Source organism: Pholis gunnellus, assembly GCF_910591455.1.
Source record: "Pholis gunnellus genome assembly, chromosome: 6".
Lineage (NCBI taxonomy): Eukaryota > Metazoa > Chordata > Actinopteri > Perciformes > Pholidae > Pholis > Pholis gunnellus.
Genome location: NC_136532.1, coordinates 20,649,221 through 20,668,901, shown reverse-complemented (window position 1 = coordinate 20,668,901; position 19,681 = coordinate 20,649,221). Strand labels below are relative to the sequence as shown.

The 19,681-nt window shown below is 39.6% G+C and overlaps 2 protein-coding genes across 3 annotated transcripts; one reads left to right on the top strand and one right to left on the bottom strand.

Annotated features, from left to right (window-relative positions):
• Positions 1–1,988: 1,988 nt before the first annotated feature.
• Positions 1,989–4,905, bottom strand: rchy1 (ring finger and CHY zinc finger domain containing 1). Its single transcript, XM_079160956.1, has 9 exons — positions 4,806–4,905; positions 4,259–4,378; positions 4,002–4,117; positions 3,432–3,510; positions 3,302–3,346; positions 3,148–3,206; positions 2,950–2,979; positions 2,469–2,589; positions 1,989–2,254 (listed from the first exon to the last, which is right to left on the bottom strand). The coding sequence occupies exons 1-9, from the start codon at positions 4,854–4,856 to the stop codon at positions 1,991–1,993; spliced, it is 885 nt and encodes a 294-aa protein (XP_079017082.1). The 5' UTR covers positions 4,857–4,905; the 3' UTR covers positions 1,989–1,990.
• A 952-nt stretch (positions 4,906–5,857) lies between these two features.
• On the top strand, positions 5,858–14,740 carry LOC306697111 (cytotoxic granule associated RNA binding protein TIA1-like). 2 transcript variants are annotated; one of them, XM_079160857.1, is made up of 12 exons: positions 5,858–6,048; positions 6,825–6,921; positions 7,157–7,255; positions 8,520–8,574; positions 9,067–9,154; positions 9,413–9,488; positions 9,582–9,690; positions 9,787–9,882; positions 10,811–10,895; positions 11,126–11,264; positions 11,632–11,786; positions 13,348–14,740. In XM_079160857.1, exons 1-12 carry the CDS (start codon positions 6,020–6,022, stop codon positions 13,484–13,486), a joined length of 1,167 nt encoding a protein of 388 aa, XP_079016983.1. In that variant the 5' UTR covers positions 5,858–6,019; the 3' UTR covers positions 13,487–14,740. The 2 variants fall into 2 exon arrangements, with proteins under 2 accessions (XP_079016983.1, XP_079016982.1); XM_079160856.1 differs by having other exon boundaries at positions 9,413–9,690.
• Positions 14,741–19,681: the final 4,941 nt, after the last annotated feature.

Sequence of the window (19,681 nt, the reverse complement as noted above, 5' to 3'; positions counted from 1 at the left end):
AGGAGATGACAATCAAAAATAATCATTACTTGTATTTAAAGGTCCTGTATGAATTTAAAATATGATTTACCAGCAGGCAGAATGGTCCCTGTCACTGTTAAATTATGGTATAGTTTTGGATTTTTATTTCTGAAACATTAACATGCAGCATACAGCAATTTAATGGTGTTGCTGGTCAAGGTTTAACTACTATATATACCGTGGGTAGTTTCATGCTGTACAATGCTAATTTTGTCAGGAGTTACATTTATGTTAAATGCATGTTAATGCATTTTTGTGAGCAATTCCTTAAAAAAAAACTGATTTAATTTCATAAAAATCATTTGGAATTGCAATAAAAGGTGCAAAGACCTGATTGGAACCAATATGAATTAGTTTTTCCCACACAAACTTGTTACAGTGAAATCAACTTTAAGGAAATGTGTCAGCTAAAGCAACATGAAAGTATGATCTGTTTTATGATTTCTTTTTAATAATAGTGCTAGTCTACCTGACTGCTACACAAACATATGAGCAGCTGAAAACTAAAATGTGATTAAATGTTCTCATCTGTAATTCAATGATGGGTTCAGAACACAACAGCTTTGTAAAATCCTGTTTATTGAGTTTGTATTACTGTCATTGTAAAATGTAACAAAAACACAAAAAGCAATCAAAGGCCTTATGTCACAGCAGCCATACTAGAAATTACAGCACTGTATGTATTGCCTGATATCAGACAGAATTGTCAAATTGTCACTCTGTTTGCAGACTTGAACTCAGTGGAGTGGGCGGATTGTTATGAGAAGGAAATACTCAATAAATGTGTTGCAGTTGGAATTATGCCCATTATATCTTAAACAGGCAATACTTGGAACATATGTCCAATGCCACAGACCATACTGTCATCTTATTATCTGGCTTTTGAAAACGAGCTGGTTTAAAAGGCCCAATAAATAAAAATTTTAAATACAGATACATTAACAGTCATTAATGAAGTATTTATACTTTAGTTTTTGACAACAGAACCGATTCAAACAAGTAGATAACATGACGGGTGTAAAAGAAAAACAAGAAACAAGACGAGGCAATGCTTTTGTTTGTATTTGGATTACAGCTTTAAACAACAATTTGATAGGCAATATGACACCTAAATCAAACTAAACCATATAATAATTAATTAAACGTATTAATTATTATATGGTTGTTTGATTTAGAACGACGGTCTGTTTATTATTGGACTGAATGGGCATCTTAACAAAAAAAGCAGCTAAATTAAAAAGTGCACTTTTCTAGATAGTTGAATGCATCTCCATATATTTTAGTCACCCTGTGTGTCAGTTCCACTTTTCACAAATCCTGAATTTTATTTCCATCATATGGTGCATAGGATGGTTTGTATTGCCATACCGCCAGTATGTCAGTTAAACGACAGGCTCACTATGTCGTTAAGCACTCTGACGTCTGCCTGAGGCAGATTTCTATTTGGGTCTGACAAACTTATAAAACTGGTGCTAAGTATAGTTGTGCAGGCAGATAAAGGACTGTGTGTATTCCAGGCTGACACACCTATGTTAACACAATGTAGAACATTTAAATAGGATGTACAGCAGAATGACACAGTCCCTGAACTTAACAGAAAACAATCACAATTGTTCTGATCCACCACCAGTAGTAGTTAACCTGCTCATTCTTTATTGTCATCATGGTGCCACACAGTGGCTCAGAGGTTAGACTGTCACCAGTAAGTCCCTCCTGGGTGGTCAGATGCACTATGACTCCAGATTGCCTGTCGGTGTAAGTGTGTGAATCCTGCGATAGCCCGATACACTTCACCTCACCCAGTGCATGCTGGGAAAGGTTCCAGTCCTGAAGAGGATAAGCAGATACAAACATTTTTTTTTTGTAATATGTACAATCTAGGAATATTGGCTGAGTCAACTGTTACACTCAATGTAAGTCGGTACAAGTAAGTGAACCAGCCAAACGTCTAAAGTACAAAGGTCAATTCTTAATCTGGTGTAAGCGACTGAGGTTGATCTTGCTGCTCTGGCTCCGTGTCTGTTTCTGCCTCATTCTGCTCAGCGTCCTGCTCAGCATTCTGCTCAGCGTCCTGCTCTGGCTGCTGCTGTTGTTGTTGTTGTTGTTGTTGTTGAGGAGACCGTTGGATGAGTCCCCCATCCTGTGCAGTGTTGTAGGAGTCACAGCTGCTGCACTTCATCCCCAGCACGTGGAAAGGCACCGTGCAGTGGGCTTGGCAGTCGTTACATATAATCTATAATGAGGAAAAACAAAAGTAATGGATTACATGAAAAGATAACCAAGTGGATGATTAATCACAACAATTACAAAGTCCCATCTCTATTGAGTTGTACAAATTGGATTGAATGAAATGGAAACAAATGGGGATGTCATATCAGTAATTCAACACTTCTTATGACTAAATTACAATGATAAATGTTAATTTGATCGTATTGCTGAGGTCTTACTTTGACAGTTGCACCCTGGTATTCAATGGGCATCGGTGACAGGGAAATCTCTTCGTCCATCTGATCCCAGTGGTCCTCCATCTTCCAGGCAGAGTGCATACACAGGGGACAGCGATACACTCTTAAATAAATGAGAGAAAAACATTGTATTTAGTGGAAGCACTGTAGTAACCTGAGCACTGTGAATCCACGCACACATGCAGCAGGTCAGAGATCAGCTTTTCCTCACATCGTCACGGTGTCTGAAGTTAACAAATAGTCAAATGTTCAGTGGTGGAAACCGACTTTGTGTTAGTTTCAGTCAGACTTTGGATGGAATCATATTAAATAAGAAGACATGAAAACCAATGACTGATGCAGGACTCAATTGTTCGAGCAACGCATGAAACATTTATGCCAAATAAATAATACGTTAACACGGAACAAGACCGTGTTTTACTCAACTATAGAATAACCAGGAAACAGGAATTATTAGACGTACCCTTTTCTGACCATGTCATCAAAGCAGGTCCTGCAGAGAATGTAAACAAACACGTTAACATTTAATAAACAGCTTTATATCAGAACACACCCTGAAATACGATTACTAAATATAATATCTATTCAATGATGATATAGGACTAACTAGAAAATATAATATTTAGATTTATTTGTCTACATCATCAATAATGAGTCATACTTGTGTAAAAGATGGCCGCATGGAAGAACATGAGCTCCAATTCTGGACGTGTGAATATCCTGAGCACACAAGAGAAAATCATGTCAAATCCTAGAGAAGGTAATGAAACGCATAAACAAATCAACAGCCCGTCATCGAATATGTGATTCATTACCTCCATACACACTGGGCAGTTCTGCCTCGAAACGTTTTCAACACACTGAAACATAAAAGATAAATGTAAGTAACAGCAGTGAGGACACTCATTTGCTCATCACACAGAAACAATACAGGCTAATAATCACCTTGTGTTTTCCCCTCAGATCCTGAGCTAAACACAGATTGCACTTCTCACAATGGAAATACTTCTCCCTGGGCCCAATCCTGTAAGGGTCCAAACACAACGTCACAGACGACAATTACCTCATGTATGACATAACAACTGACGACATTAAATATCAACGTGATCAGTAGTATGGCAGATTTCCGCATCACTTTATATTAACTTGAATAAGTAAACCAGCCATTTCAAAGATATATAATATTATATATTAAACACATGTTGAATAATTCGTAAATGAGACCAAATAATGCATTCAGGCTGAGATAACAGGCCCTTGCTTGGCCTAGCCTTTCATGTTACATTCAATGTTATGAGTAGGCTACAATTATTTGAACCAAAGAACATTCAGGCTTCGTCATGTGGCTCAAAGTAACATTTTAAATAAAAGACTGGGTGAAATTCTGCAAATGAATTTGGTTTCACCTTGAGACATTTGTACTTTTATTCTCCAAATACCCAGATCCCTGTTAGGATTATAGCCTAAATAGAAGTCACTACGTGTTTATGATGTATAAACTCTACTAGTGCTCACCTGCATATTCCACAGGGCTGGCAGTGGTACTGCTTCTTATCCTTATCGAACAAGTGGCAAATGTCACAGTAATACTCCCCAAACTGCTCATGACACTGCTGGCAAGTCTGCTGGGCCTACAAGAGGGACATCTTTAATTTGTACCATTCTTTTAACCACTGCATACACAAAAACAACATGAAAACCAAAAGGGAAACAAGTGACATTTAACATCACTTAGTGGTACAGCTACAGCTGACGTTGGAGTTGTTCTTTACCTGCTGCACTGTCTGACACTCAGAGCACTGCACCTCTCTGACTTTGAATCTATCCATCTGGTGGTTCTCCTCTGCATCATGGCACAGCCGACACACGTACAGTTTACCACAGCAAGGCGCCTGCAGTGCACAGAAACGTGTGAAATAGTCTCATCACAGCTCAACAACATGTATCTGCTGCAACAAAACTGGACGTTAAAAGAAAGGTTTGACATAGTCAGTGATAAGCTAAGTAATGACATGTTACTCACTACACTCTAAAGCTCTCACTATTTCCATAATATCAACATACAATAAAGGTAAGAGACACTAACTAATATGTCATAACTAGTCAGCTGCCGTGTTACAACACCAGCGAGCGGTTAAGTAACCACGTTAACTAACGTTAGTTAGTAGGTTAGCTATGCTAGCTGTGAGTGGTTATACAGAGTGAAACAGCAGCACTATTCGTTGTAGCAGAGTCACAGTGAGGCATATTAAACATTAACATGCCTCCATCATGCATGTAAGGAAAATATAAACAATACATTTAAAAATGTTAACTCACTTTCAATAAGCAGCTGCGTACATAATGCTCACAACCGGCAGGGGAAGCCATGTTTCCTCCAAAAACGAACTCTTCTTCTTCGAGTGCGATTCTTCTTCTTCTTCTTTTAAATTTTATGGCGGATGGCATCCAGTGAACGGTGCATTTCCGCCACCTACTGTAGTGGAGTGTGGACCAGAGTACCCTATCCCCTTACAAAACAAAACAAAACAAAACAAAAGGGAGATTCATGATTTCTTCGAGTGCGATGATGGTGAGACTGACCTTTTTTCTTCTTCTTCGTCTTCTTTTTTTTCATTAATTGTTTTAGAGAGAAAAATGCTGCCTTCCTCCGGTTGAGAATCATAGGTGTTGAATGGATTTTTTTTATCACATGCATTCTTCCCCTATGATTCTGCAACATTACCTTTACGCTAATGTTGAGTTCATTCACCTTTGATGCACCACAGTCTACAATGTTTTACACTATTTCTTCTATTTCTTTTTTTCTACTTCTGCCTCGTTAACTATTGATCTATATTGTCTATGGATAGATCGTTCATATATAGTAGTCCCCCATAAACATTGTGGCTGCGCCGCTGGTGTAGTGGTATCATGCAAGATTCCCATTCTTGCGACCCGGGTTCGATTCCCGGGCGGCGCACTGATTTTGCTTTGGCAACTAATATTGAAAAATAAATTGCTAAAATGTCGCAACTGTAGCAAATAACTCCCATGTTCTAATCGACGTACACGTTGCATTATTGTGTAACTTACTGGGTCAACGGTGCGTTTCACAGATGTGTCCAGTTGTAATTTCTTTAACGTTTTTGCATCATGGTTGATTAAGCTATTACCACAAATAGGATAATTGGGAAAAGCATTCTACGCTGTTATGCAAAGATACAAAACTCGCTGTGTTTTGTATCTTATGCCATAAAAACGTAGATGCACATCTTTGTGTGTGTGTGTGGGAGAAAGAGCGCTTGATTGTGGCTTCATTTCAGCGCGCAGGTTGACGCTGCTGACGCCGCTCCTCCGCCATCTTCAACTTCCTATTGTTTGCATCAGACTGAGGCTGTCTGTGGTGTGTGTGCGAGAGCAGAATCGGCCACCGATTTATCATTAAATAGTAGATTAATAGCCTTTTACGTTCACGGTCGCTCAAGTTCAGCACAAACCATTTGTATGTCATTGGATTAAAGAAGCTCTCAGGACGCGACCACTAAACCTTGATGATGGAGGACGATCAACCCAGAACCTTGTGAGTAACAGCGGCGCCGTCTATGTCCTGGAGAGGGAAGGCTCAGTGTAACTACTGTCCGAAATGTTTCCACGTTGTTGTTTCAATTAAACACTGTAAAACCCTATCATTTTGTAACAAATTAACATTTAATTCGTGATATCTTTAGCATGGGGGGAAACAGCAACGTGTGTAAATACAGTACACATGTTGGATTTATGATTTTTAGCGAGAAGTTGTTTGATTTACTCGTATAAATAGACGGAACCTGAAAATGAAACTGAATGGCTAGCTAATGCTAGTTATCATTAGCCAAAGATACCAAACGCAGCTAACCGGTCGCTTCTTTTACAATGAACGCCTTTTTATTGTATGAGTATACTTATCCACTTCAATATTCGTGTTTTATTAGCGTTTTCTTAGCAGACAGGCGTTAGCCAGACCCTCGCAGAGTGGATGTAATCTGAGTGCCGTCTGTTGCCAACCCAGCTAGCATGAGGCCCTCATGAACCGGCTATCTGTAGCTAGCTTTAGCTAGCTGGCAGACGAGCCACGTCAACGCTCGGAGAGAGACGGCCCGGGACAGCTCGTGTTAGAGCGGCCACACTCGAGTTATCTTGTGTGGGATTGAGACCATCCCCAATAATATTTAGTCCACCATCATTGTTTTTATGTTAATGTAATGAATTGTTGTGGGTTGTAGCTAGCCCGGTTAACTAGCCTTTGTTTGATTGCTACTTCCTGTTTGACAAAGACTCAATTCCCCCCCCTCCCCTCATCTCGCTCCTTGTTTGCAGGTATGTGGGGAATCTGTCCAGGGATGTCACCGAGCCCCTCATCCTGCAGGTCTTCACACAGATAGGACCCTGCAAGAGCTGTAAAATGATAGTGGATGTGAGTGTAATCCTCTCTGGTGTATATTGTTACAGTCAACAGTGGCCTGAGAGGTGATGGTGCTGCTTGTGAAAGTCTCAATCTACATTATGTGTGTGAAATTGATTTTGTTCTCCCAGTCTATTACATCAGGCCTGACACTCCAAACTACAGTGGATGGCTCTTGTCATCTGCAGTGATTAAATTCTCCCCCTTTGCTGTGGATTCAATATCAGTCTTGTTCTCCCATTGACAGACCGCTGGAAATGATCCGTACTGCTTTGTGGAGTTCTATGACCACAGGCATGCCGCTGCCTCATTGGCAGCCATGAATGGAAGGAAAATAATGGGTAAGGTAAGCTATCGTGTCTACAGGGTGAGTGGGGACGGGCGGTCTTTGGAAATGGGCTGTGTGCCTTCTAAATATAAACAACTACTAGTTTACTGCTAGCATTTATAATCCATTAATTAGTTTGATTAGATACTTCACGTTTCCAGCCGGAGATTAGATTAGTTTTCTTACTGTGAAGGGGAAGTTGCTGGAGCAAGGGACTAAATTAGATCTTGAACATCACTACTGCCAGAAAGCTATCTCTATGTTGGTAAAATTGGTTAAAATAGGATTTCTTAAAACATATGAAGCTGTGGTGTGAGGGCTGGAGGATTTTTATCATCGTGTGGCTTAGTGTTTTAAGCAAAATATTATATAAAATATTTGGCAAGGAAAAAAAACACTGACAATGTTGATTCTAAACAAGCCAGTGCTGTTCCGTCCATTAAAGTCTTCCACACCATGTAAGCTACATTGTAAAGGTGGCAAAACAAAAAGTCTGGGAGGAGCTGGATAATGTCGGGTTATCTAGAACAATAGAGCAAACCGTTAAAATAACATTTTTAATTAAAATTGTTGGCACTTTGCATAAAGCGCTGCGCTCGGTTAAAGCATGCATTCCCCCAGACAACAAGCTGCAGTTAAAAACCATCACCCCTGATCCTCTAGTGTGGTATTATTGTAGACAATGTGGTGCTCTGTAAACTCGCAACAGTACAGCGGCTCTGCAGAACACTTCAGAAAGCCAAACCGGTCCTGTTCTGTTTACTTAAACAGCCATTCATGTGTATGAAAATGACTTAAACTGACATTACATTTTACTTTATTTTAGAATTAAGACTAATCAAAAAAATAATCATCAGATTAATGGATTAGGTGCAGACCTACAGAGCTGATACGTTTCATTGACAACCACGGCAGAAGAGAACATTTGTTGTTGTGGTCTTATGACTCCCATTGTGGTGTTTAAACATTAAATCGACACCCACTTCGTATCATATCATGGTTGTTTTTTAAAATCTTTGTGGTATTCCAGTTGTAGTTTGTTTTTATGTTTGAAGATTTGAGACGAGATTAATTTTCTTGTCGCTAAATTTACACAAGACAGAAGTGAGTGATAAGGCACCATATCTCACTAGATTAAATTAAAACATTTTTAAAGTATATTTTAAATAATGTTAGGTCAGCTTTTAAATCACATACTCTTAGAGTGGAGGTATCCAGGTGTTAATGTAAGTGATGTAAACATACCCCACCTGGCCTGTTCTTTCTCTGCCCCAATCTGCAGGAGGTCAAAGTCAACTGGGCCACGACGCCAACCAGCCAGAAAAAAGACACAAGTAGTAAGTACAAGTGCTTTCCAGTGGAGATAATACTTCTTCATGTAGAAATCTACACAGAAATCCCTTTTTTTTTATTTTTTATTTTTTTTACATGTTTTTCGCAATTTAAGTCAAATTTCTGTTGCTAATAAGATATAAGAAATGTGATGAATTTCAATTAATTTGATGTAACAAAACATCTCACTTTTTTCTTTCATCAAAGGAAGTGATTAAATTCAGTTATAAAACAAAACATTCCATATTTTTGTAAAACAAAGTGCTCTAAATGTTTTATAAGTAATGTTAATGAATTGGAAAACATTTTTATTGCATATTCTTAAATATTTTCATTGTCTTTTTATCCACTTGTCTGGACGTGGCCTTCTGTCCTCGGCCTGTTTACTAACAGTGATTATAATGAGCAGGAAGTCACAATACTGGAAGAAAGTACTAGACTGTGTATTGTAACATACTCCATGTCTAAACGGTGTGTGTGTGTGTGTGTCCCCGTAGATCACTTTCATGTCTTCGTTGGAGACCTCAGCCCAGAAATAACTACAGAAGACGTCAAAGCTGCCTTCGGTCCATTTGGCAGGATATCGTAAGTATCAGGATTTACTGACAACGATGATTAAAGCAACGCTTAACGGAAGAAAATGAACAGGAAGTGGTATTATTCTCTGTTCCTCATACTTTAAAAAGTAAGAATTATTGTGTAATACAATACATAGAGGGTGGGGGAATTTCAATTGAAGAGCTTTTAAAGCTCAACCATTATTGTTTTAGATTTCTATTTCTGTCAAGCTCTGTGTCGCGCTGCACGTTTTCAATGTACTCCTGCTGATGTGTTTGTCCACAGAGATGCTCGTGTTGTGAAAGATATGGCTACAGGGAAATCTAAAGGCTACGGCTTTGTGTCTTTCTTCAACAAATGGGTTCGTACAGAGACATCACTCACCAAATTATTAACCTTACTGCAACGTCACGTCAGATTTCGATGGATTAACGAGTCCCTTTCCCTGTTCCAGGACGCAGAGAACGCCATTCAGCAGATGGGTGGTCAGTGGTTAGGAGGCAGACAGATTCGAACTAACTGGGCCACAAGAAAGCCCCCCGCCCCAAAGACCACCTATGAAAGTGCGTCGTCATGATGAATATGCACGTTTTGCTCGTTTACACGGGACGTTGGGTTCATGTGTTAACGGTAGAAATGTCTGTTGTCTCCTCTGGCAGGTAACTCCAAGCACCTATCCTTTGATGAAGTAGTGAGTCAGTCCAGCCCCAGTAACTGCACTGTGTATTGTGGCGGAGTCAGCACAGGACTGACAGGTAATGAATACTTTTAGAAGTACCATCAGTATGACAGTGATAGTATCAGGTAGATACAGCAAATGGGTCAAAGAGATGAAATCAATAAAATGGCAAATAAGATGTTAATACTGACAAATGCAAGTGAGCACCACTTTAAAGAGTGAGGCTGTTCTTACTTAATCTTTTATTTTATTTAATTATTCAACATCATTCCATTGAGGCCAAACCCAACAATACATTGATCCCACTAACAAGTTGAATGTGTCACCACATCCTACGTCCAAAGCTTCTTCTGAGGTTTTTCAATGAAGCTTAGAATGTCTGTCGTCACATTTGATGACATCATCACCCTAAAAAAGATCCTGGAACTATATAATATACATTTATTTGGCAGATTAAATTAGTTGGTATTCCTTTTATTTAATTAACATTCTCTAATCGATAAACAACTGGTCAGTGTGTGCATCCTATATCACACTCAGCTTGTCAAACTAACGAAGCAGAAATCAAACTGGCTCAGAGATGCTTTATTTTAAGTCCAGGTGTTGAAAATGCAGTCAGAGTGAACTTCACTGGCTGTGTTCATGTTAGTGAAAGAAATGTCTTCCCAATGTGTCAGTATTTCTCTTCAGAGTTTTTTTAGTTTTGTTACGCTGGCAACACGGACGACACTTGGTAGCAGGATTCATTTATTGGGGATTTTAGTCTTTTCAGGGGAATTGTTGATAAAGTAATGCCTGTGTCAGCTAAAAATTATTCAAATAATCAATGAGTTTATTCTGCTCAGAGGGGTCATTCTAAAGCTCTGTGGCGTCATCAGCAAAATGGTGACTGGCCTATGAATTTAATCTAAAATCACCAAGAGACTCGTACCTGAGGATGTTGGTATGCAACATTTCTAAAGCGGCAAGTGTTTTTAATGTTCCCTTTCTGTTTGTTCCTTCAGAGCAACTGATGAGACAGACCTTCTCTCCCTTTGGACAAATCATGGAAATCAGAGTTTTCCCAGACAAAGGCTATTCGTTTGTGAGGTATGTGGACTTTTCATATTTACTTCCCTTTCTACTTCAAAGTGTGGTGCACAGGCTCCTGCTGCGGGTCCTGCAGACTCTTATTCTAGCCATTTAATGGAGGACTGCAGCTTTGGATGCAGGGAGAATGTATTTCACTACAAGGATGGAGACAAAACATGCAGTGCTCTAGATCATGAGGACCTTGATCGAGAGCTCCGTGGTCTCTTTCTCCCTCTGTTTCTGTCCAGGTTTAACTCCCATGAGTCAGCAGCCCATGCCATTGTCTCCGTGAATGGCACCTCAATAGAGGGCCATATAGTCAAATGCTACTGGGGTAAAGAGACCCCGGACATGATGAACCCGATGCAGCAGATGCCTCTGCCCCAGGTAAGGACGCACATACTGTACATGTTGTTTTAAAGAAAGCCACTAGTTGCTAGTCCATAAGCAGAAGATGACATATGGTAGTGCTGCTGTGTATCCTGAGTCTGTATTACGAATAACATCAGTCGATTTTGAAACCCAGGAAGTGTTGAACCACATAATTACAAGGACGGTGAAGCATGCCTCCTTAATTTAATGTCGAAGGGAGATTTGAGCTTCACATGAAGTAGGCTGTCATTATTCAAGTGCAAGAAAATAGGGCATGGAACATAAAGCGAATAGTTAGATTGCATTTTTCTGTGATCTTAATACTGTGTTAATCTGTTAATGTCCCATCATTTGTCAAAGTGAATATTGTTGTGCTCTGCAGCAGAACAAGATGAGCTTCCCTGCGGCAGCCCAGCCCTACGGCCAGTGGGGCCAGTGGTACGGCAACGGGCCCCAGATCAGCCAGTATGTCCCGAACGGGTGGCAGGTCCCCACCTACGGTGTCTACGGCCAGGCTTGGAACCAGCAGGGCTTCAAGTAAGTAGCACGGTGTGCACAGGGCTCCCCTTCACCGCCTCCTTCTACTCCAGCGCTACCAGAGTCCCCCCTTCAAGACCGGGGCAGCGAGAGCCAGCTCTGGCCACAGGAGGGAGCCGTGACCTCCCTCCGCCGAAACCCACATCCTGTCTCTTCCCCTCGCCAGCCCCTCACCTTACTCATCTCTCGAGAAGATTGAGACATACACACTTACACACACACAGAACAATCTGAACTTTAATTTTGTTGTTAATCATGTTCCAGTCATACCTTCTCGCTGTGCACAGCACATCCTAATAACTGAAGGGTTTTGTTCCGAAATGTTTCTTGAATTATAGCGCATAATAGTTCAAACTCTAGTTTGTTCCCAAAAAGGATTTGTAAGAAAACTGCCTTAAACTAGCTCAAAGCCTATTTCTTGAATTTCAATACATTTAAAGATAACTGACTAAAGTGACCGAACAAGATGAATGCTCACAGCCCAGAACAAAGTTTTCACTTACTGTCCACAGCCGGGGATGGTTTGATGTTGAAGAATTCATTTCCCTTTTTGTACGACTGCCTACTGTGTGTAAAGACTGTGTTCTTTAAGGCTGTTCAGTTGTTTTTGTTTGTCTACATTCATGTCATAGATTTTTACATTATTTTCCTTTTGATTTCATTGATCTATTTCTACATACATCTGAGGATCTGATCTGTATATGAATGTCAGTAGGACATGTTAAATATCTTTTGTAGGTTGTTATCAAACTTTGTTTTTATTTAGACAGCCTATGTGCAGTGACATTTTGTGCACCGAAGAAAAATAAAGGAGAGGCCATATGTTGTCGACAGTCTAAAATTCTTGGCGACCAGCTGTATAAATAGGCTCTGTACAAAGGTGTGAGGTAATGAAAGCAGTGATAGTGTGTTTGATCGTCGAATGTACAGTAAATGCACAAATCCAGAAAAAGAGGCGAGCCGTCTCTTGACTTGAAATTTGAAGATGATACTTTATCCTGAATAAGCTGTTATCTCCACACTGAACTTAGACATTAGATTTATTAGAGAAATCATGAAAGACTTAAAATACAATGTGTGTTAGGTGAGAATTTACGTTTTTATACCTTGTGGCCAAACATAGTGTTGCAATGAAAATGAGCCACGCTGTTTTTATCGACAGTTGGGAGGGAGGGGGGGGGGGGGGGGGGGTCGTTAAAAGGAATATTTAGCTCGCTGCGCTTAGCCTCTGTGCTCTACGTCTGCTTGTCCACCCATATTTAATCAAATGACATTTACCTTTGGCTCCTCTGAAGAACCCTCCACTCTCTGTTTGTTTTTCTTTTCTCTTTGCTAGCTTGATTTTTGCCCAGCCTGCCTCACCCTCACAACCTCTGATAACTCTGTTTGCCTTCTTGTTCTCATTCTAGCCTGTCCAGATTCTAGTAGCTCTAATATAAACCCTTTGGCTCCCTTTCGCCTTGTCTCCTCTAACCTGCTGGCATTTTGTCTTTCTGTCCCTCCCCCCCCCCCCCCCCCCCTCTTTTTCTCTCTCTCTCTCTCTTTACCTCGTCTTTTGCAGTCACTTACCGGCCAGTGCTGGGTGGACTGGCATGAGCGCCATCAGTAACGGTGGGGTTATGGAGCCTACACAGGGATTGAATGGGAGTATGCTAGCCAACCAGCCCGGTATGGGAGCCGCAGGATACCCCACACACTGATAAGTGGGCAGGGTGGGAGATTTTTCAACCAACAGCTTCTTATTGGCTGTACGGTGCCCCGCGGGGCTGTGTAACACCGCCTCCATTTGTGGCAGGACTAAGACTTTTACTGGGATGTGGAACCTAATGAGAAGGTTGACATCTATAGGAGATGTAAATGATATTTCATGGGGGTGGGCGGGTGGGGAGGGGGGAGGTAACTGGAGCCAGGGAGGTGCGATTTGACCCACACAGGTATTTACACCCTTTGTGGTAGGGGAGACTGGCCATGGACCAGGGCTCTTACCATTTTTAAGTTAACTGTAAATGAGTATAAAACTGTAAAGGAGAAACTTTTGGAATTTTTTTTTTTTTTTCGGGTTTTACAAATTGCTTCCATTTTCGCATCTTTCCTCTCAGACAGCCACCGAGGGTTGTCTTCTTTTTTTTTTCTTTTTGAGAAACTGTTAAAAGTCTGAATCGTGCTAAGTTATGAACCTTAGTTATTATTTGAGGAATGGAAATCTGTTTAATTTGTTCTCATTTTCTCTTGGATTAAAATCAATTGCAGGGATTGTTGCCACTGCTGTTTCTCTGTAAGGGCAGATAAATATTGCACAGTTTTTTCCTCTCTTGTACTTGGGACAAATTTGACTTCAAGAGTGTTTTTCTTTTTTGCATTCCATTTCTCCTTCATATCTTTCGGACAGCCTCAAATCTTTTCGCCACATGTAAATAACCATGAATTCATTTGGAACAATGTAAGTAAAATGCTACTGTTAACTGTGGGTGCTTGCTTTTCTTTTTTGTTTTGATAACTTGACAGTTAACTCCAACATTGAACGTAGCGGAGTGGCACTATCTGACGTGACGCTGGCACAGTGCAACACACAATTCTTCCATGCAGGGATAAAACGGCATTGCCATGCTGTGCAAACTTAAAATGTAACACAATTCAAATGTTAAAGGGTGAACATGTTTGACACTTATGATGGTTTTTAAATATCTATTGAAACGCCAGTATTTTATATCAAAAAATCTGAGTGGATTCAACCTTTACACTTGCTCTTTTTGCCAGAGAAATGGGGAGGCCTACATTTTAACTGTTGCCTTATAGAGCTGGTTTCTTTTAGCTGACAAGATACTCTTTTTAATTAGGCAGTGCCTACGGACATTTTCAGACCCTTTTGTTCAGAAAGGTGTTACCCCTGAGAACTGATGACTCTGCTACTGTAATCAATGTTTTCTTGCTTTGTCCAATTAAAATGCTAATGCACATAAACCACACTGTTTGTTTTACTTTTTCCTCATGGCGGTGTTGTTCTCGGAAACATTCATGAAGCTTTAATTCAGAAACCACTTTTGAAAATGTTTGCACATGAGTATATATTTTGAACTTTATTGTTTCTGCTTTAAAAGGTAAATGTTTTTTTTTTCTGCAAAAGATAAAAGAGGTATACATTCAGTTAGCGCAGGGTGATAGAGTTCTGGTCTAAAGACTGAAGACTGTTGTGGAAAGAACTGTTCAATAGTACAGAGTGAGCCCTATGATACTGAAATTAAGAAACATTGAGGAAAGAAGTTTGTCTTTAAAGTATTTATTCTCTGCGCAGTGAAGGTTCAATTATACAGAATGCAATGCGGTCTGAAGGAGGAAGAAGCTAGAGTGTTGGTTGTGTACGACTTATAAAGGCCTTGAACACATGGTGGGATAGGAGGAGTTCATCACTAGGACATCTGGACAACAGTGATCATTCACAGGTTAACCATTGAATGGTTAATCACTGATTGGTGCACTGATTGCATCCCCATTCAGCCCTATCTAAGTTGACAGTATAATGCCCCTGATTAAGACACACATCCAATATTACTCAACCTGAGAGGACCATGTCTGACATTCATTAACTTTGTTAATATAAAAAGGGCCAAAACACGGAGTGGTCTGACAATACAAACAGATAGATAAGTCAAACACCCAAAAAGAAAGACTTAACTACACAAAGACAATAGTAATAAGTGTCTACTGCATTGGTGGCGTGGTTGGTTAATTTTCCGGTTTGGAAGGTGTTAGAGATGTGTTCAAATCCTCCCCATTGTCAGGACATCTGAGCACCATCGTGCAGGTGGACGAGGTAGCATGAGATGCGTGTCCTGTTGCTTTGGAGGGTTATGGAACAGAAAACTACACATTTTAATGATTTCTTTTCATTTATTGAAAATGCAGCAGACATGATCCTTATGACCCCTCTGAATATATTCATACAGTACAAGAAGACGATGAAGACATGGATCAGGTAACTCTGTCATCCTCAGTTTTGGTGCTTACACTGCTATCATCTAGGAAGAAAAGACGAGAAAGAGGTCATAAGAACTTGAACTACTACGAAATCAAATACAACAACAACTGCCACTAAAACTACACGCTTTGTCAAACTTTTTAAAGACATACTTTGACATTTTTTATGACTTTTATATGACATACTATACTATGATATGACAAATTGACATACTATGCTGTGACATCGTTCATGAATTATTTTTGACATACTGTAATATGACATTCTTTATGATTTTTCCATGACTTACTATACTGACATTTTTTATGATATTCTATACTATGACAATTTTTTTAAAGACATAATATAATGTGTACTTTCTTTAAATGAAATTTGTGTGACACACTATACGATGCCATTTAAAAAAATGATGTTTATGACATGCTATACATTTTTAAATAATTATTTTGGATATACTATAATATGGCATCTTTAATATTTTATTTATAGACTTATTATTATGTGACCATATTTCATGAAATTTCAATGACGTGTTATACAATGACAACTTTTTTAATGACATACGACACTATGAAATATTTTACGACTGTTTATGACATACTATAATATGACATTGTTTTATGACTGTTTTAATGACATTTACACCAACATTTACAAAACATATAAAGTCTCTCCTGCCTCATAAACAGACCCACGTGCATCACTTTATAAACAAACCTTTTGCATCAGTTGTCATAGAGAATATATCACAAGTAGGTGTATTGGGTCATACACATAATCTGAGCTCGAGTGACCTGCAACCACTGAGCACTTTTCAGAATTTATAACGTGTGTCCCAATTGGATGCAGACTGAAGTAACAGTACGTACTTTGTGAGGGCAGCTGCAGTATGTACTTCATGCACCGATCACAGGAAAATGATTTACTCTACATTGTACAAACTTATCTTTACTCGGCACCATATTCAGATTTCTTTGCTTGTTTTGTTGCTCGCGCGAGTCCAAACAAATCGCTTCGATCCTCTTCTTCGTTCTTGTTTATTGGCGGATCGCAAACCTACTTTAAAGGTGCACTGCCACCTACTGTATCGGAGTGTGAACAAATATGGCATCGTATTACCTGAATAGGCTACTGGAAGGAAGGAAGGAAGGAAGGAAGGAAGGAAGGTCCCTGAAGTCCTGTTCTGTGCTCAGTAATAACTTCTTGTGAAGTGTTTGCAGTTTAGTAATCAGGCTAAATTTTACTATTGTTTTAGATAACATGAGTTTATATCTATAATAACATCCTTGTTTATATTGTAAACTAGACCCTAATGCTAATGATTTACAGATGATACCTTTTGTCTTTTGCATTATTTGACCTGCTCTGCATGATTATAACCAACTCAGTCATTTTTTTTCTACCCGTTTAAATATCTTTAAAGCACTACAACCCAAAAAAAATGCAGTTTCACAATTGCCTGAAAGATTACAGCTCCTACCATGTCACTAAAATTTAAACATATTTATTCATGTCTGAAAATGACTTGACTTCATTCATGAGAGTCAAATTTGACAGGCTATGTCCCACACAGACCTTTTTACCTGTTAAAATACCTGTGAATGTGCAATTCAACCCATAAACTGCAGTTTTCCACTTGCCAAAAAGTGACAGCTTATACCGTGTCACTGAAAGGTTTTTTTATGTCTCAAAATGACTTGATTTTATTCATGAAGGTTATATTTGACAGATTATAGCTCACTCAGTCCATTATACTTGTTGTCAGCTGTGGGTTTGCCACCAACTCTTAACTATGGAACAGACTGCGAATCTTATGCCTTTAGTTACAAAAAACCCTCATTGTTATATCCTGTATATTTGCAGACTAATGTAGCCTGATATGATATAGTATTCTAATAATCTCTGCTTGATCTTCACACAATATGTGTGGCATCCAGATTTGGACCCTCGTAATCTCAATGACTGTTACCATATTTCATGGAAACAGTAGTCTGCAATGTAAGGTTTACATTCAGACCAAATACTAAACTAACTCTCATTTATTCTCATCATAAAGTTTAAAAACTGATAATAAGTTCAGTCCTCTTGGTCTCAGTGGTCTAGGGTATGAGGTAGTGTGTATTAACAGTGAGCTCTAAAGCACCACTTCGCCGTGCAAGAACCACATATAAAGTCACGCACACTTGGTTATTTCCTGGTTTCTTTGGCGATGACTTGAAAACATCCTCATGAAATAGATGAGATGCTGCGCAGACTCACATGTGATTGTCGGTCTGTGCCCCAGATGGCGCCCTCGGTCCATGTTTGCTACACGGTGCTGCGTGGAGCAGGTGGATGGCTTTGCTGCTGTTTTAGCACAGTGCCACTCAGACCATCAGTCAGGATGTCAACATGTTGAATGTCACATGTCTGACACATTGAGGTGTGTTTGTGACAGAACTGTCCACGCTTGTTAACTCACTGTCTTCTAGTCGGTGTCACCTTTTATAAACGTGTGTGTCTCTTAAGAAAGTCTTTCATCGCGTAAAATAAACACTGTGTATGTGGACTGTATGTGTTGGAGTCATGTGCAGCAGCGGTTCCAGCTCTCCTCAGTCAGAGTTATCGGGTCTCAGACAGCCCCGCAGTCTGTCTGGCTGGAATAACAGGCAGCAAGAGCTGACAGGCTGATGAATGTTTTGTCTCTTCACAGCTGCTCAGCTAGGACCCGACTGGGCTTTAATGGACGGAGACTCTGTTAGAGATGGAAAGAGAGAGATGTCAGGAGATGAGCTAGTGAGGAGATTACAGCTGAAATCAATCAAAGCTGCCATGCTGGCTTTCTCTTTCTGTCTGTGCTGCTTCCTTTCTCTCATCTTTTCCTTCTTCTTTGTTTTGTTTTTGAGATACTTTTCATGTTTCAATCGTTGGAAAGTCCTCTAACCCTTTGGCTGCTTGACTCCTGTCACATACGTTTAATATATGTTAAATGTTTTGTAAGCTTCCTGTTTAAGTGCAAGCTAATGTTAATTTTCCGCACTGGGTTTATTCTTTATAAGTTTGAATAATGATTCATTTTATTGAACACTTCGTTTTTCCTTTCCTTTTCTGAAGCCAATGTTTTTAAAATGTGTCTTATACAATATGCGACATTTAGTCTTTCATCTTAATAAATAAATGTGTATTAAAACAAACAAGACTAATCTGTGCAATTACTTTTTTATGTTTGATTATATTCGAGAGCTTATATTATATATTTTGTGTTTTTTTTCTATTTTCTATTTTCTTCTTAAAAGTACTTTAAAATGAAATGTAGATTTATGAATCTCTGACTCGAATAGATTCAGTGTTCAGGGAAACCTCCAACACGTTTCATGGGCCCTATTAACTCACGATGCGTGCACAATCAAGCAAACACACATAGACACGCAGACATGCATGCAGACACACAAACAATAGATAAGAACTATAGAGCTGTGATCCAGGTTGATACCAGACTATTACAGGTTATTTATGTTGTAAGTTAAGTGAAATCATAATTGCTCCAGAAAGTTTGTCAGGCACAGACAACAACGGTAAACCTATTGGACAGGACCGTGTTCAAAATATTACAGGCTACTGGTTTCTCAGGGCTGGAGGACCAAATAGACCTCTGATAAAACACAAAAAGCACCATGAATAAGACCATGATATTATTTCTTCTTATCTTTAGTACATGACTATCAAAAGCCCCAGAGCAGCTGCACATCCTGAATTTCCGCCACTGATGACTTCGGTTTCTTTTGGATGGAGGGAAACGGGAGGATCACGGTGCGTTTGTATTTCAGGTGGCTGACTGAGAACTGTACAGAGTGTGCTGAAGCAGAAACAAGAGAGCTGAGGAAAATGTCGAGTGCTTGAGGGACACGAGGTGCCCTGTGAATTGTTTGAGTGAACAGCG

Bases quoted from the DNA above. Each gene is read 5' to 3' on its own strand.
- rchy1 (XM_079160956.1), bottom strand. From the start codon at position 4,856: ATGGCTTCCCCTGCCGGTTGTGAGCATTATGTACGCAGCTGCTTATTG. The intron at 3,511-4,001 runs GTGAGCACTAGT...GGACCCTTACAG, and splicing joins CAGCCCTGTGGAATATGCAG to GATTGGGCCCAGGGAGAAGT. The intron at 3,347-3,431 runs GTGATTATTAGC...TTTATGTTTCAG, and splicing joins ATCTGAGGGGAAAACACAAG to TGTGTTGAAAACGTTTCGAG.
- LOC306697111 (XM_079160856.1), top strand. From the start codon at position 6,020: ATGATGGAGGACGATCAACCCAGAACCTT. The intron at 10,896-11,125 runs GTATGTGGACTT...GTTTCTGTCCAG, and splicing joins AAAGGCTATTCGTTTGTGAG to GTTTAACTCCCATGAGTCAG. The intron at 11,787-13,347 runs GTAAGTAGCACG...CGTCTTTTGCAG, and splicing joins TGGAACCAGCAGGGCTTCAA to TCACTTACCGGCCAGTGCTG.